The 14,688-nt window shown below is 37.1% G+C and overlaps 1 protein-coding gene across 4 annotated transcripts in view; it reads left to right on the forward strand.

Moving 5' to 3' along the window:
* Positions 1-14,688, forward strand: part of TMTC2 (transmembrane O-mannosyltransferase targeting cadherins 2) — a 518,078-nt gene that overhangs the window by 376,427 nt on the left and 126,963 nt on the right. For all 4 annotated transcript variants that reach the window (XM_020993460.2, XM_020993461.2, XM_020993459.2 and 1 more), the window contains one exon: positions 7,986-8,067. In XM_020993460.2, the coding sequence (XP_020849119.1) occupies positions 7,986-8,067 (82 nt within the window). The remainder of the gene's footprint in view (positions 1-7,985; positions 8,068-14,688) is intronic.

A 14,688-nucleotide genomic window follows, 5' to 3' on the forward strand; every position in this document is an offset into this window, starting at 1 on the left:
TGGGCTCAAGTCTCACCTCTGACACATAATACCCGTGTGAATGTGGGCACTTCACTTAAGCTCTCAGTGTTCTTGGAAACTCTGTAAGGCAGTAAGTTCTAGAGAGAAGATGTTGACATGCCTTAGTAGGAGGACATTTCTTCACCTGGGAGTTCCTTGTATCAATGAAATCATAGGTCTCACTTGTATTTCTTATCTTTTCAGTGCTATTTTTTCCTACCAATTTATCTATTTCTCTTCTAATTTTCACTAGTGCCTTCTTGGTAATTATTTTTGGTTTGTTCAGTTTCAAGTTTTTAAAATTATATATTCAGTTCATTTCTATGTGCTATCTCTCCTATTAGAATGTGAGCTTCTTCAGAGCAGGGATTATTTCTAATTACTATTTCTAATTCCAGTATTTTGCACGTAGTAGGCACTTACTAAATGCTTGCTCATTTATTTATCTTATCTGTTTCTATTTTATTAATGTATGTTCACAGATTTCAGTTCTCATCTCTGACACATGCTGGCTATATGACCTTGGATGACTTCTCAGTGACACAGACTACTCTCTAACACTATAAGTTGTAAAGAAAATCCTCACCTGATTATTATCCTTTTACTGTTTCTACAATTGCTTCTTTGACCCATTCATTCATAATGTCATCATTTTGTTGTTGCCAGTGTTCAGTTGTGTCCAACTCTTTGTGACTCCATTTGGAGTTTTCTTGGCAAAAATACTGGAGTGCTTTGCCCTTTTCTTCTCCAGCTCATTTTACAAATGAGGAAACTGAGGCAAACAGAATTAAGTGACTTGCTTAGGATCACACAGCTAGTAAGTGTCTGAGGCCAAATTTGAACTCAGGAAGTTGAGTCTTCCTGACTCCATATAGGACACTCTATTCACCTAGCTGCCAATGTCATCATTAAGTCTCCATTTAAATCCGTATCATTTTGTTTTGTTTTGTTCAGATGGATCTTAATATTATAGAACTCTAAAGCAAGAAATGATCTTAGAGATTAAGTTATCCAGCACTCTCATGTTACAGGTGAGCAAGTTGAGGTTCAAGAATGTTAAATTGCTTCCCTACCTCATATAGCTAGCTAAGTATGGGATCTGGACCAGAGCCTAATTTTAGGCTAGTGCTATGTCTATAATTTGACAGCTTACCGGAAGGAGTGGCACTTCCTTTTCATCTAATAAAAGAAAATGTGAGAGGTAGCATGGTATAATGGATGAAGGGCCAGCAGCCTTCAAGTTGGGCATACCTGGCTTCAAGTCTTGTATTTGACACATACTATGTAGCCAAAGGCAAGTCACTTTAACAGTACCCCAGGCAACTTGCAACTCATCTGTGGTGCTGTAAATTATACACAAGTTGCTGCTCTGTACTGGTAGAGTGATTTTCCACAGTGGGAGATCCCCACAACCATGAAATCATAGGTCAACCCTCTCCCCCCAAAAAAGCTAACAAATAAATGCACATTGCATATATTGTGTATGGTTAGTGAATTATTTACATCTGGCTCTTTTCTCTATCAAGTACATCTGGATTCAAGTTTTATGGCCCTCTGCCAAGAGCACATGAAGGCCTCAAGCTTGCCTTCTCATTGTGGCTGCCGCCTTTTATGGTACTCAGTAACATCTTGCTCTCTGTTGTGACACAGCTGCATGCCAGCTGTCCTCTAGGACCCCCCTCTCCTTTTTATTTAACCATGAATAGTACTTCCCTGGTTATCATCACTGTACTTGACTTCCGCAGAATGAGAATGTCATTTCCAGCATATTATAAGCCTAGGCTGGCCCTGTGGCAAACCTCCACCAGGATTCTTTTCTGTACAGTTGCCAAATAGTTTGGGATCAAATGATTTTGTGAATGTTCAAGATTTTTCCATGCCTGGAAGGAAATGCAGGATTGATACACATTTTAAGAGAAAAATTAGAACTCATGCTGGCTTTCTGAGATGACTCTCAGCTCCCCACTTGTGTATTGATCTGTTTGGGGAACACATGAAGTGTCTCAGACTTCACGCAAAAATATGTGCAGAAAGTTGGCATTTATATAATACTTCAAGGTTAAGATCATTCTCCATTTTACAGATGAGAAAGTTGAGGGAGAGAGATGTTAACAATCTTGCCCAGTGTCATATAGCTGGACATTGTGTTGTGCATGACAGAAAATCTGAGGTACAACTCTTAACGCAAACTAATCAAAGTTATGTTTTTATAGAATCATTCTTTTTAGAGTTATGATGCCATCAATGATTTTCCTTTATTTTATTGTTTGTCTTGACCTATAATTTCATTGGTATAGGTAATTCATTATGGTGCAATGGAAAGAACACTGGCTTTAGGGTTGGAAGACCAGGGTTCAAATTCTGCCTCTGATGTGTACTACTGATGGGACCTTGGAGAAGTCACAACCTCCCTAGGAGTTAGATGCCTCATCTGTAAATCGTAGCAGCTGGACTATATGACTTCTTGGGTCCCTTCCAATTCTGTGCTCTGATACTTCTACATTCCAGCTGTATTGGCCTATTTGCTGATCCTTTCACTTGATATATTTCTGTGTCTTCTCATTGACTCTCCCTCATGCCTAGAATACTCTTCTTCCTCATCTTAGCCTCTTAGGGATCCTTGACTTGTTTAAAGATTCTTTAGAGAATGTGAGCTTCTTGAGCTATTTTCTTTTTTTTCTATTTTTTGGCCTTTACATCCCCATCATCAAGCATGAGGAGCTGGCCAAGACTGGCCAAACAGTAAAGTTATGAAAGATTTAAAAGCCAAACATAGGATTTTATTTCTATTTCTTGTGAATAATAATTATGCATTATATGCCCTTACTTTGGATAGAAATACATATGTGTATATGTGCATATTAAATATATTATCTATCTTTCCGTGTAGGCATGTATATATGCATTTATAATATTCCAAAAGTCTTAGTGTAGTTTTACACTATTAAAACTTAAAGATGAATACTTTTGGAATACCCTCTATATATTGTGTATATATATGTATATATTTTTATGACCAGAAAGAGGAAAAATTATGAAATGTTTGAAAATCTGAGCAATATCATATGTCTTTATTTGCCTACTATTCATAGTGTCAAAGTTATTACATTTTTTATTATACCTTAATGTCAAACATGTTATTGTTTGATTGTGTCTGATTCTTCATGACCCCGTTTTGGGTTTCCTTGGTAAAGATATTGGAATGGTTTGCCATTTCCTTGTCCAGTTCATGATAAGGAAACTGAGGAAATAGGTGTAAGTGACTTGCTCAGGGTTACACATCTGGTAAATGTCTGAGGCTGGATTTGAACTGCTGAAGAATGAGTGTTGCTGATTCTGAGCCCAGTGCTTTAGACACTGAACCACCTAGTTGCCCCAGTGTCAAACACACTGGTGCATAATTGTGGGTGGAATAGATGGAAGAATGAAAAAAAGGAATAGAAGGGAAAGGAACCATGGTAAAATGGATAGAACACTGGATTTGGAATTGGCAGACCTGAGTTCAAATTCTACCTTTGTTACTTACTACCTGTGTGATATTTGGTAAGGCATTTAACCTTTTATCAGTTTCACTTTCCACATGTGAGGGGGGGACTACAGATGGGCCCCAATTCATGGGAATAATGAGTCCCCTAAAGGGAGGTTGGTGTCATCATTTAAATTTGTATTTCATTTCTCCTTCAGGATAGAACTAATTATTATCATGTTTTACATTATTAGAACTTCCAAAAGTGTGAATTTGAATACATGTGAACACTTCAGGGGATTCATGATTTGCTGTAATAGGTACCTAGTTATAATTCTACTTGGGGGTGGGGGGATACAACCTGCACATACTTGAACAGAAGATATATACATAATAATTGAGAGGTTCACTAAAATTGTGAGGATAAGGAAAGGCTTCTTTCAGGAGCTAGTATTTGAGTCGAACCTTACCAACCCTAGGAAGTCAGGAAGAAGAATATTCTAGGCACAGACAAATACATTGATTTAAAAGCCGAAATGTGTCATGGATTGATAATAGTGAATAAACCAGTTGGGCTAGTAATTATACCAAATGATGGAGAATAACGTGTAATCAGCCTCAAATAAAAAAAAAGCTAGATTGTGTGGGTCTTTAAATGCCAAACAAATGAGGAATTGGTAGGGAGTCACTGAGGATTCTTGAACAAGGCAGTGACAGATCTTTGCTTTAGGAAAATCACTTTTCTGGCTGTGTGGAGGATGGAAGGAAGGGAGAGACTGGATACATGGAGATACACTGGAAAATTTTTGCAATAAAGAGGGATTAAGAGACTCATCTGGGGTGATAGTGAAGGGAATGGGTGGTAGAGGTGTTGAGAAGGTATAATCAACAAGAACTGGGCTACTGATTAGATAGAAGGGTGAGTGATAATGAAGAGTCAAAGATGCCACATTTAGGTAACATACCTGGATGACTTGAAGAATGATGTGGAAATAGAGTAATTAAGAGGAGAGAAACATTCAAGGAAGAAGAAGAAGTTCCATTTTAGAGATGCTAATTTTGAGATGCCTATTTAACATCTAAGTGGAGATATTTTATCAGGCATTTAGAGATACAGGACTGGAGCTCAGAAGAGAGTTAATGTTGGATGTAAAGATCGGGAAGTCATCTTCAAAGGGATGATATTTAAACCAGGAGATCAGGTGAAATCACAGAGAATGAAAGTATATACATACATACTGCATATATATATATATATATATATATATATATATATATATATATATATATATATATATATATATATATATACACAGAGAGAGAGAGAGACAGAGAAAGACAGAGAGAGACAGGGAGAGATAGAGAAAGACAGAGAGAGCAAGGCAGAAAGAAAGAGAAAGAAGGAGGAAAAGGTGGCAAAAAATAGAGCCCTGGACTACACCCATTAACTTGAGAATTGTGTCTCTCCCAAGACTAGAATAGTACTTCTGGAAAGAGGGGGTACTGGATCAATGTGAATTAAATTGAATTAAATTGAACCAACCAGAATGCTTAATGATTATATGGGTTGCATATGTGGAAAGACAGCTGTATCCTACCTTGATAACTCCATAACTAAACATGGTCAAGACTTGCTGGAAAGTAATATTTGATTTTCTGTTCTTATCTCATGTTATCCTCCTGAAAAGAAAGCGATAAAATGGTTGATTTAATTGATATAGTATAATTTTCCACTTGCAGTATCACTGAACCAAAGCTCATGATATGAGCGACCAAATCGACTTTGGCATTGAGACATTACTTGGTTACCCACCACCTCTGTCTGATGAGTTCTTTGTCCTCTCACTTAGTTGGCAGATAACCAGCTAATTAATGACCACAGAGGGGAAAAAACGGGCTTTTGCAGGAGGGTTCAGTGTTTCCTTTGAGAAAGAGTATTTTGGCTTTCAATGTGTTTCTTCTGGCATGAGGCAGATGATGGGGCTCATTGAATTTTATGACTTGGTCTACTGAGCAATCACAGAGGACATCGCTCTGCTTGTTTTTCTGATGAGGTGTGTGTGTCCTTGTTGACACCGTTCAATCTACTGTTTTGCTAAGGCAGTACACCCAACCTCTATTGCCTCCCATCCTGTTGTGTTAGTTGTATCAGTCTCCTTCAGACTTTCTTAAAAAAACATGAGAACAACATACATAAAGATCGTTTTTTTTTTCCCTGAATATTTGCAAACAGAATACATTTTATGGTTTTCACTTTATATGGTTCATAACATATTTTTCACTAACGATCTCAAAATTTCATGACATAGTGAAAGAGGCCCTACAGTAGATGCCTGGCTTCTAGCTCCAACTCTGCCATTACTAAACTTTGTGACCTTAAGAAAGTCAGCTAATTTCTCTGGAGGTAGTTTGGAGGTGGGGCTGAGGGGAGTGTACTCAGTTTATTCATCTGTCAAATAAAAGTTTTGGGTCATTGGAGGGTAAATGATTTCCAGAGGCTCTTCTGGGTTGTAATGAATTTACCTTTACTCAAGTGAATTCCCTAGTAGCTCAGCTCCAAAACTAAAACTAAATGATACATTGGTAATCTACCCATCTGTTAGCAACAGGAGGTTTACTTAGTCATAGTAGGGGGAATGATATTAAGAACAAGGAAGGGATGTTTATCCAGGATAAAGCATTGATTCAATTTAACTGAACTTCCCAGTGTGGTTCAAGATGCTGGTCATAAGCCAAAGGGAAGAACTCTGAGCCCTCTTGTCCTGGCCATTTCATGTTCAGGAAGCTAAAATGAACCAAGCCTTCTCCCCTGCACTAATTAAATCTTGAAGACAGTTTTAATAATTTTTAAAGAAAAATTAGCCTAATTTGAATATGGGGTGGGGGAGGGGCTGTTCTGGGTTGATGAAATGTTGCTCTTCCTACACAAGTCTCCAAATGTCCTGTTGTACTGTGCATTTGACAGATTTCCTCACGGATCATTTCAGACAATATGGCAAGATATCAGCTAAACGATAGCATAGTTTGTTGGATTTGAAATTGGTTGAATAAACAGAACCAATGACCAGTTAATCATTAAAGGAATAATATTACCTTGGTGAGAGGTCTCAATTACCGTGCTTCAATGATATATCCTTGCTCTGTGCTTTTAAATAATTTTATTAATGACTTGGATAGAGGTATAGATGACATGCTTGTCAAATTTTCAGATAGTACAAAACTGAGAAATATGGGTGATATGTCCCATATTTAGAGCTAAAAGGGACCTTAAAGTCCAACCTTCTTATTTCACAGTTGAGGAAACTGAGACCAATTGCTAATATATTAATGAAAGTCAGAATAAAAAACAATCTTGAAATGCAAAGCTGTTCAGCAGAAGCTAACATGAAGACATTTAATAGGGGAAAATATAAAGGCACATACATGGGATCAAGAAACGAACTTGACAAGTACAGGATGGAAAAAAGATGTCTGGAGATCTGGGGATTTTAGCCTACTACAGGTTCAATATGAATAAGCAGAGTAATATAGGAACCAGGCTAATTACATATTAGACTGCATTCAGAAAGGCATGATATCCAAAATGACAGAAGTGATAGTCCTGCTGTACATCTGGTACCTTGTCCTCACTTCTGGTTGTCACTTTTTTTTGGGGGGGGGTTGGTATTACTATCTTCCATTGCCTATTTGAAGGCTGTCTTTGGATGAGAGATTAACTTTTATCTATTTTATTTCAGAGGGAACACATGGGAACAGTAAGGAAGTTACAGAGAGAGATTTTGACTTTATTTGGGGGAAAATAACCTTCTTAATAATTAAAATTTTCTCAAATTGGACCGAGCTGCCTTGGGAGGTAGGAGGTCCCACACCACTGGAGGTCTTTGCCTCATTAATGAGCACTTATTACAGATGTTCTAGAACAGGTTTTTGCTTTGACCAGAAGACCCCTGAGGTCAGAGACAGAGAGAGACAGAGAGAGAGAGAGGATAGAAGAGGGCAAGAAAAGAGGGGATCACATAACTAGAGTTGGAAGCGACAGAGAAAGAAACTTTCCCAACTCTCAGTTTCTGTGATTTTTGTGATTTATATGGTTAGTCATTTACTCAAAAGTAGCAACAATATTTTTCATTTTATTTTTCAAGTAAAAAAAATTAAAGCAACATTGCTAATCAGTTAATAATTAAAATATAAAGTAACAAAATATGAATTCCTTAAAGATTAAAATGTAAGGAGTTAAGAACACAACCCAAGTCTCTAGAAGCATCATTTTGATCTGCATACCATAAGACTGAGTAGACTTTTCACTGTAGGAAATGTCAACCAAAATGGTTGAGACTCTACAGCATCCATGTGAAGTTTGGAAATGAGTAACTAGACCATTAAATATTTCATCTAATTATTAGGAAATGAAGGTAGAATAATTCATTTTTAGGCAAGAAGTAGGTGATGGCTTAGGAACCATAAAGGGCTAGTGATTATTTATTTAATCATCTCCTTCTCCCATTGTCCTTTTCTTAAGGGCCGTAAGAATGAGGCTGAAAAATTCTTCTTGAAGGCTATTCAGCTGGATCCCACCAGAGGCAACTGTTACATGCATTATGGTGAGTAATTGCTGACTTGAAGGTTTCTCTTTTCTTCTTCTTCTTCTTGAGTGCTGGCTCAGCCATTTAATACCTATGGAATTCATGTCTCCTGTCTGGGCTCTAGTTTCCTGAACCATGGAAGGAGAGAGGAAGATTATGATTATACATTCTGTGCTAGAATGGATGTAAGAGGCCATACCACCCAACCTCCTCATTTTGCAGATGAGAACTGAAGCTAAGAAAAGGAAAGTTGCCTAAGATCACATAAATTGCAGAGCTCCCTGTTCAGTGTTCTTCATACAGTACTACATGACCTCCCAGGTCCTTTCCAACTCTAGTTCTGTGATCCCATCTCTTCTTGCCCTCCTCTTATCCTCTCTCTATCTCTCTGTCTCTGTCTCTCTGTCTCTCTCCCTCTCACTTCTCCCCTCCCTCCTCTCAGTCCCCCTCTCCCTCTGTCTGCTTCTGTCTCTGTCTCTCTCTGACTCTCACTGTCTCTCTGTTTCTGTCTCTCTTGCTCTTTCTTTCTGTGTCTTCATCTTTCTGGCTTTTTATCTCTGTATGTCTCTACTGTCTCTTTCTCTCTCCATTTCTCCCTCTCTGTGTCTGTCTTTCTGTCTTTGTCTGTCTGTCTCTTTGTCTCTCCTTCTTCCCTCCTTCCCTTGTGAACTTCCTTCATCTTTCATTCTTTCACTCCCTCTGTTCTGTATACCTAATGAAGAATCACACATGTTGACATTGATTCCATATTTAAGATTTTTAAATGATTTCTGACACATAACTTAGTACTAAAACTACTCAGAGGGCAACTAGGTGGTGCAGTGGCTCCTTGCCTGGAGTCAGGAAGACTTATCTTCCTGAATTCAAATTTGACCTCAGGCACTTACTAGCTGCCTAACCCCAGGCAAATCGCTTAACCCTGTTTGCCTCAGTTCCTCATCTGTAAAATTAGCTGGAGAGCAAAATGGCAAACCACTCCAGTCTTTGTCAAGAAAACCTTAAATGGGTACATGACTGAAATGACAAAACTACCCAGACCCCTTCTCCCTTTCAAGTTAACTAATCATCTCAAAGAAGACTTAATTTTTGTGTTCATTTTGAAAGTTTGCTCAAACACTGCAAGAAACTCACTTATTTTTTTCCAGGGAAAAGAAAAAGGAAAGTATTCTAGAGAACTGGAAAGCTTGCTTATTTCCAACAGTACTAGATGACACTGGACTCTTCCTGTGAGTGGTTTGCCTGGGGTTAGTGGTTCTTCCACTGACCTCTAACAGCTGAGCTTGGACTCAGCCCTTCCCAGTAAGGATGCCTGACCAAATCCAAGTAATCATTCCTTTCAGTTTGGCCAATAGCTTCTCCAGATTGGGTCTGTATAACAGTACTGTTATAACAGTCACATGCAGCTGTTTCATTAACAGTGACTCATGTATTAAGTGAGGTACTTAGCTGCTTTGGTGTTGTTTAAGTTTTGTTTATTTCTACCAGATTTGCAGCTGTAATAGTTTTCCAGGAGCCAAAAAAAACCCAAACCATTTAATTTTGCTGATCTTTTGCAAAAGGTGTTTTCTGATATTCTTCAAGCTTTTCTATCTTCCTTATTCTCAGGTGGAAAACCTGAAGGTGGAAGGAAATTAAATTTAGGGGAAATAGAACCAATACACTCATATATTGCTTAATCTCTTCTCCTGGTTCCAGCTGGTAAAAATAAATCAGTGACAGGCCATCAGTAGGGAAGAATGGAAATAATAAAATAGAGGATACACTTATCCAGCCGCAAGTCCATTTGTTTATTTACATGTCTGTGTGAGTGTTTATAAATTGAGGGTAGTGACGTGTTATCTTTCCAGTGAAAAGCAGCATGCAATTTTTCACATTCTGTCGCATAACAGCTTCCAATTTCTTTTTGCATGGCAGTCTTATTAGTGTGCATATGTGTGTGAATGTGTTAAGAAGGCAGCTCATAGCCACGGTTCTTCATGTAAAGCAAAAAAAAAAAGTGTTACTTTTATAAAATATTTCCAACCAGCATTTCTTTGGACTCATGATTTTTGCTTTTGCTACTGTCAATGGTGGAGAATGTCTCCATATTTTTTTTTCTTATTGCTGCAGGACCAATGGGTATGCAAAATTATGTTTTCATCCATCCTCAACTTAATGCCCCTCACCATGTGTTCTAAGCTTATTTCCAATAATTTAATTACATGCTTCAGGTTTTTTTTTCTTCAGAAGCTATTCCTTTAGATTTATTCCCTTCATTGCTACATTTGAAGTTGAAGATGGAAAAGATTTCTATACTTAACTGGGTCTCAGTATCCTCTTCTGTAAAATTAAGAGATGGCCCTTTAAAAGTTCCTTTAAATTTGTGAGCCTGGGACTTAACATGAGTAGATCCGCTAACTCTCATGCGTATTGACTATGTATCTACTCCACATTATTTATGGTCATTCTCTGAGGTATAAATGGTTCTGAGTTTGGAGTCAGAGGGCCTAAAGCCTGGCTTTTCTTATTTTTAATGCAATTTTAGATAAATCACCCTCAGTTTTCCTATATGTTAAATAAAGGAGTTGGACCAAATAATCTCTTAAGGTTCCTTCCAGCTCTGAATCCTATGACACTTCTAATAATCATGTTTTAGATAGATAGATATAAATATAGATAGACAGATATGCATATATATTTATATATATACACATATATAAAAATATATATGTATGTGTGTGTATGTATGTATGTATATATTCCTTAAAGCATTCAAACCAACAAAATCTTCCCTAAGAAATTCTGTGCTTCTGTTCGAGAATACAGCTGATGTTCTCAATATTATAGTTTCAGGTGACAAGAATAGCATATACTTCTTTTTAAAAAAAATAGGGTTTTTCGAAAAGCCTGTTTCACGAAAATGAAACAAAATAACACGTAGGTGTCAAATTAGTAACATGGTAACTAATTATTGTTGGTAGAGGTACCTTGGACAGAGGTCTAGGCTTAGAGTCAGCAAGAGTCCAATGTTTCCAGTGCTGAGTCTAACATAGACTTGGTGATGCTGGGTACTTCACATAATCTCTTAGTCTCTCCTTCTCCCAGGAAACTCCATGAGATCATATGTTTCTGACCAGCGGAGGTGGAGGGACTTTCCACATAGGGAATTCTATACATTGAGGAATGAGAGGGGAACAAGCATTTATTAGGTAACTACTTTATGCTAGGTAATGTACTAAGTGCTGAACAATATCACCTCATTCCTTTCTGTATGTCACTTATTTGTGTTGTTGAATTAATTTTTTGTCACGTCTGATTCTTCATGACCACATTTGGAGTTTTCTTGGCAAAGATACTGAACTGGTTTGCCATTTCCTTCTCCAGCTTATTTTACAGATGACAAAACTGAGTCAAACAGGCTTAAGTGACTCGCCCAGGGTCACACAGCTAGTAAATGTCTGAGTCCGGATTTGAACTCAGGAAGATGAGTCTTCCTGACACCAGGCCCAGCACTTTATCTACTGTGCTAACTCAATGCCCTGTGTATTTGTATTATTTTGTCTGTGTAAAAAACAAGCCATACTTTTATATCTGAAACAAAATTCAGTCAATACTTGTGTCATTTTTCTCTTTAATGACAGTAGTAGTGATTAAGAATGTAGCCCAAAAAGAGAATGTAGAAAGAGGAAGAAAAGCTAAAGGACTACATAATATTGAGCCAACCTATTTTGACAATCAGCAAAAGCCTGTCTTTTCATTTTAAGTTAGCCAATATATGATTATTGAATCTTGTTCATTCAAAATGGCAGCTAGGTGGCATAATAGAGGGAAAACCAGATTTGAAGCCAGGAAGAGTTGAGTTCAAATCTTGCTCCATATGCTTACTAGCTGTGACTCTGTGTAAACTCACTTAATCCCTCTCAGCCTCAGTTTACTCATCTGTAAAATGGTCACAATAATAGCACCTCACTCACAGGATTCTTGTGAGATCAAAGGAAATAATTGTGTGTGTGTGTATGTATACACACATATATTTTATGTGTGTATATATGTAGATACCTATACACATGTATAGATAAGTATGTATGTATATACATACCTATACAAAAATATATGTGTGTGTGTGCATGTGTGCATACATATATACACACATATATGCATATACTCATAAATATATGGTTTTACAAACCTTGAAATGGTATTTAAATGTGTTTATTTTAGATAAACTATTGTCAAAGTTACTATTTTTATTAACCACGGGTGAAAATAAAAATGCAAAGTTATGTTTAGAACAATAGAATTTTACATTTGCAGATGGACACTAGAGATGCTTCAATCTACCCTCATTATTCTTTACACAAACTGAGGCCCTAAGAAGTAATCTCTCCAAGATAACAGAGTAGCCTAGTGACCGAACTAAGACCAGTGTCCATGTTTTCTGGGTCTTAGATCGATCCGTTTTCCTAGATTACATGATCTACATTTAGATAAGTAATTTTGGAAGCTTTTTTAGATTTTGAGTAATATTGTCATTTAAGAAATAAGGGTACACTAGGTGCCACAGTGGATAGAGTACCAGTCCTGGAGTCAGGAGATACTGAGTTCAAATCTATCCTCAGACACTTACTAGCCATGTGACCCTGGGAAGTCACTTAATCCTAATTGCCTCCAAAAAAAGAAAAAAAGGAAAGGAAAAGAAAAAAGAAAAGAAAGAAATATGGTTTATTGATACTTTTTGTTTTTAAATCAGAGCCAGACTATGAACTACTTGAATGGAGGGACTTTTAGCTATTGTATCCCAGTATATAGCACAGTGGCTGGCACATAGTAGACACTTAATAAAACTAATTGAAAACAACCAATAACTGTTACCCAATTTGACAGCTTATACAATGTTCTTCCATGTACTTCCCCTCCCATCACTAGAAAGGACAGAGGCAGGTTTCATTATTTATGTGTATAATTCTAAGGAAGCCATGCTTATCCCAAAATTTCTTGAAGGATTTATATTTGAAACATGTGCTTACCTTTCCATAAAGGAATACTCAGCACTCATATCTATCTAAAAATGGTAAACACAGAATATGCCTCCATGCCCTAACTGGATTGTTTCAGTATGTGCTAGGTGTGACTGTACACTCAATAAAAGCTCATAAGAAACTTCTCTTAAAAGAGAGGATGTAGTCCAATGGGGGAAAAAGCCTGTAATCTAAATGCCACATTAGCAAATACTCATCTATTCAGGTTCTTCATTTTAATTACATTTCAATGTATTAATTTTGATTGTGAAGACATATTAAAGTTGAATCGGAATGCTTTTATAGCCATCACATTCATTCATTCATTTGACAAACATTAATTAGACACATACAGATTAGGAACTGAGGGAAATAGAAGATTCAATTATATCAGATCCCTGTTCTTAAGGAACTTATGGCCTAGTGGAGGTAAGGTGTACAGAGAAGTATAATACATAATAGAATATGGAGCATAAAAAGAGCTGTGATATCAGCTGTGTATTCAGCCAACATTTATTGTCTCTATGTATAAGTCATTCTTTTCAGTGATTGGGGAGATAGAATAACTAAACTATAGTCTCTAGTCTCATAGAGCTAATGGTTTTGTAGGGAATATGAAGCATAATAAAAAATAGGAGGTTAGATTAAATATTTTCCATGGATCTGGGCTTGGGTTTGACACTCCTCCCTCTATACTGCAATTCACCCTAATATAATATTAATAGTTTAAGAAGGTACAGAACAAAGTGAAGTCGGGGGTGGGGGAATGGTCATTGTTGGTGAGGGTAATTATGGAAGGCTTCTATAGAGGTGGTATTGGAATTGAGCTTTAGAGAGTAGGTTGGGGTTGAACAGGCAAAAAGAAGAGAGAGAAGGATTTAGGAATTGCATGATTAAATGTGCAAAGGGGAGAAAATGCTGGGAGTAGGCTGGGGATCATGAAGAATTCTTCAGTTTGGCCAGAGTATAGATAAGTAGAAAAGAGTAAATAGAAATAAAAGTGGATAGTTAGTGAGTGTGGGACCAGATTTGGAAGATGGTTGAAAGCTAGTCAAAGGAATTTAAGCTTTATTTGGTAAATTTAGCTCATCCGTTCTTTTGTTGGAAGTGAGTAAGCAGTGTGTCCAAGATCATACAAAATAATGAATACAGAATTAATAATCATCCTTTAATTTGATTAAACTAATGTTAAAAAGGGTATTTTTTCTTATTTGGTGTGATCTCCATTCTAGAGTTGGTTGCAAAGCTTATTGCAAGATGCTTTGAACCATGCCATATGTTATCTTGTATATGAAGATAAACAGAATGGTCATAATATTTTTGATAATATTTGGGGGTAATGGATAGAGTGTTGGGCCTGGAGTCAGGAAGACTCATCTTCCTGAGTTCAAATCTGGCCCCAGATACATACTAGGTATGTTTCACTTACCCCTACTTACCTCAGTTTTTCTTCTGTAAAATGAGTTGGAGGAGGAGATAGCAAGTATCGTTGCCAAGAAAACCCCAAATAGGATCACAAAGAATTGGACACGACTGGATGACAGCAAGAGCAACAACAATGATAATATTAGCTCTCGTTTGATAGAGTGCTAGATCTAGAGTCAGAAAATAGCCTCAGGCATTAGCTACCTCAGTTTCCTCA

The sequence above is a fragment of the Phascolarctos cinereus genome, unplaced genomic scaffold, assembly GCF_003287225.1.
Source record: "Phascolarctos cinereus isolate Bilbo 61053 unplaced genomic scaffold, phaCin_HiC Scaffold_1;HRSCAF=81, whole genome shotgun sequence".
Classification (NCBI taxonomy): Eukaryota; Metazoa; Chordata; class Mammalia; order Diprotodontia; family Phascolarctidae; genus Phascolarctos; species Phascolarctos cinereus.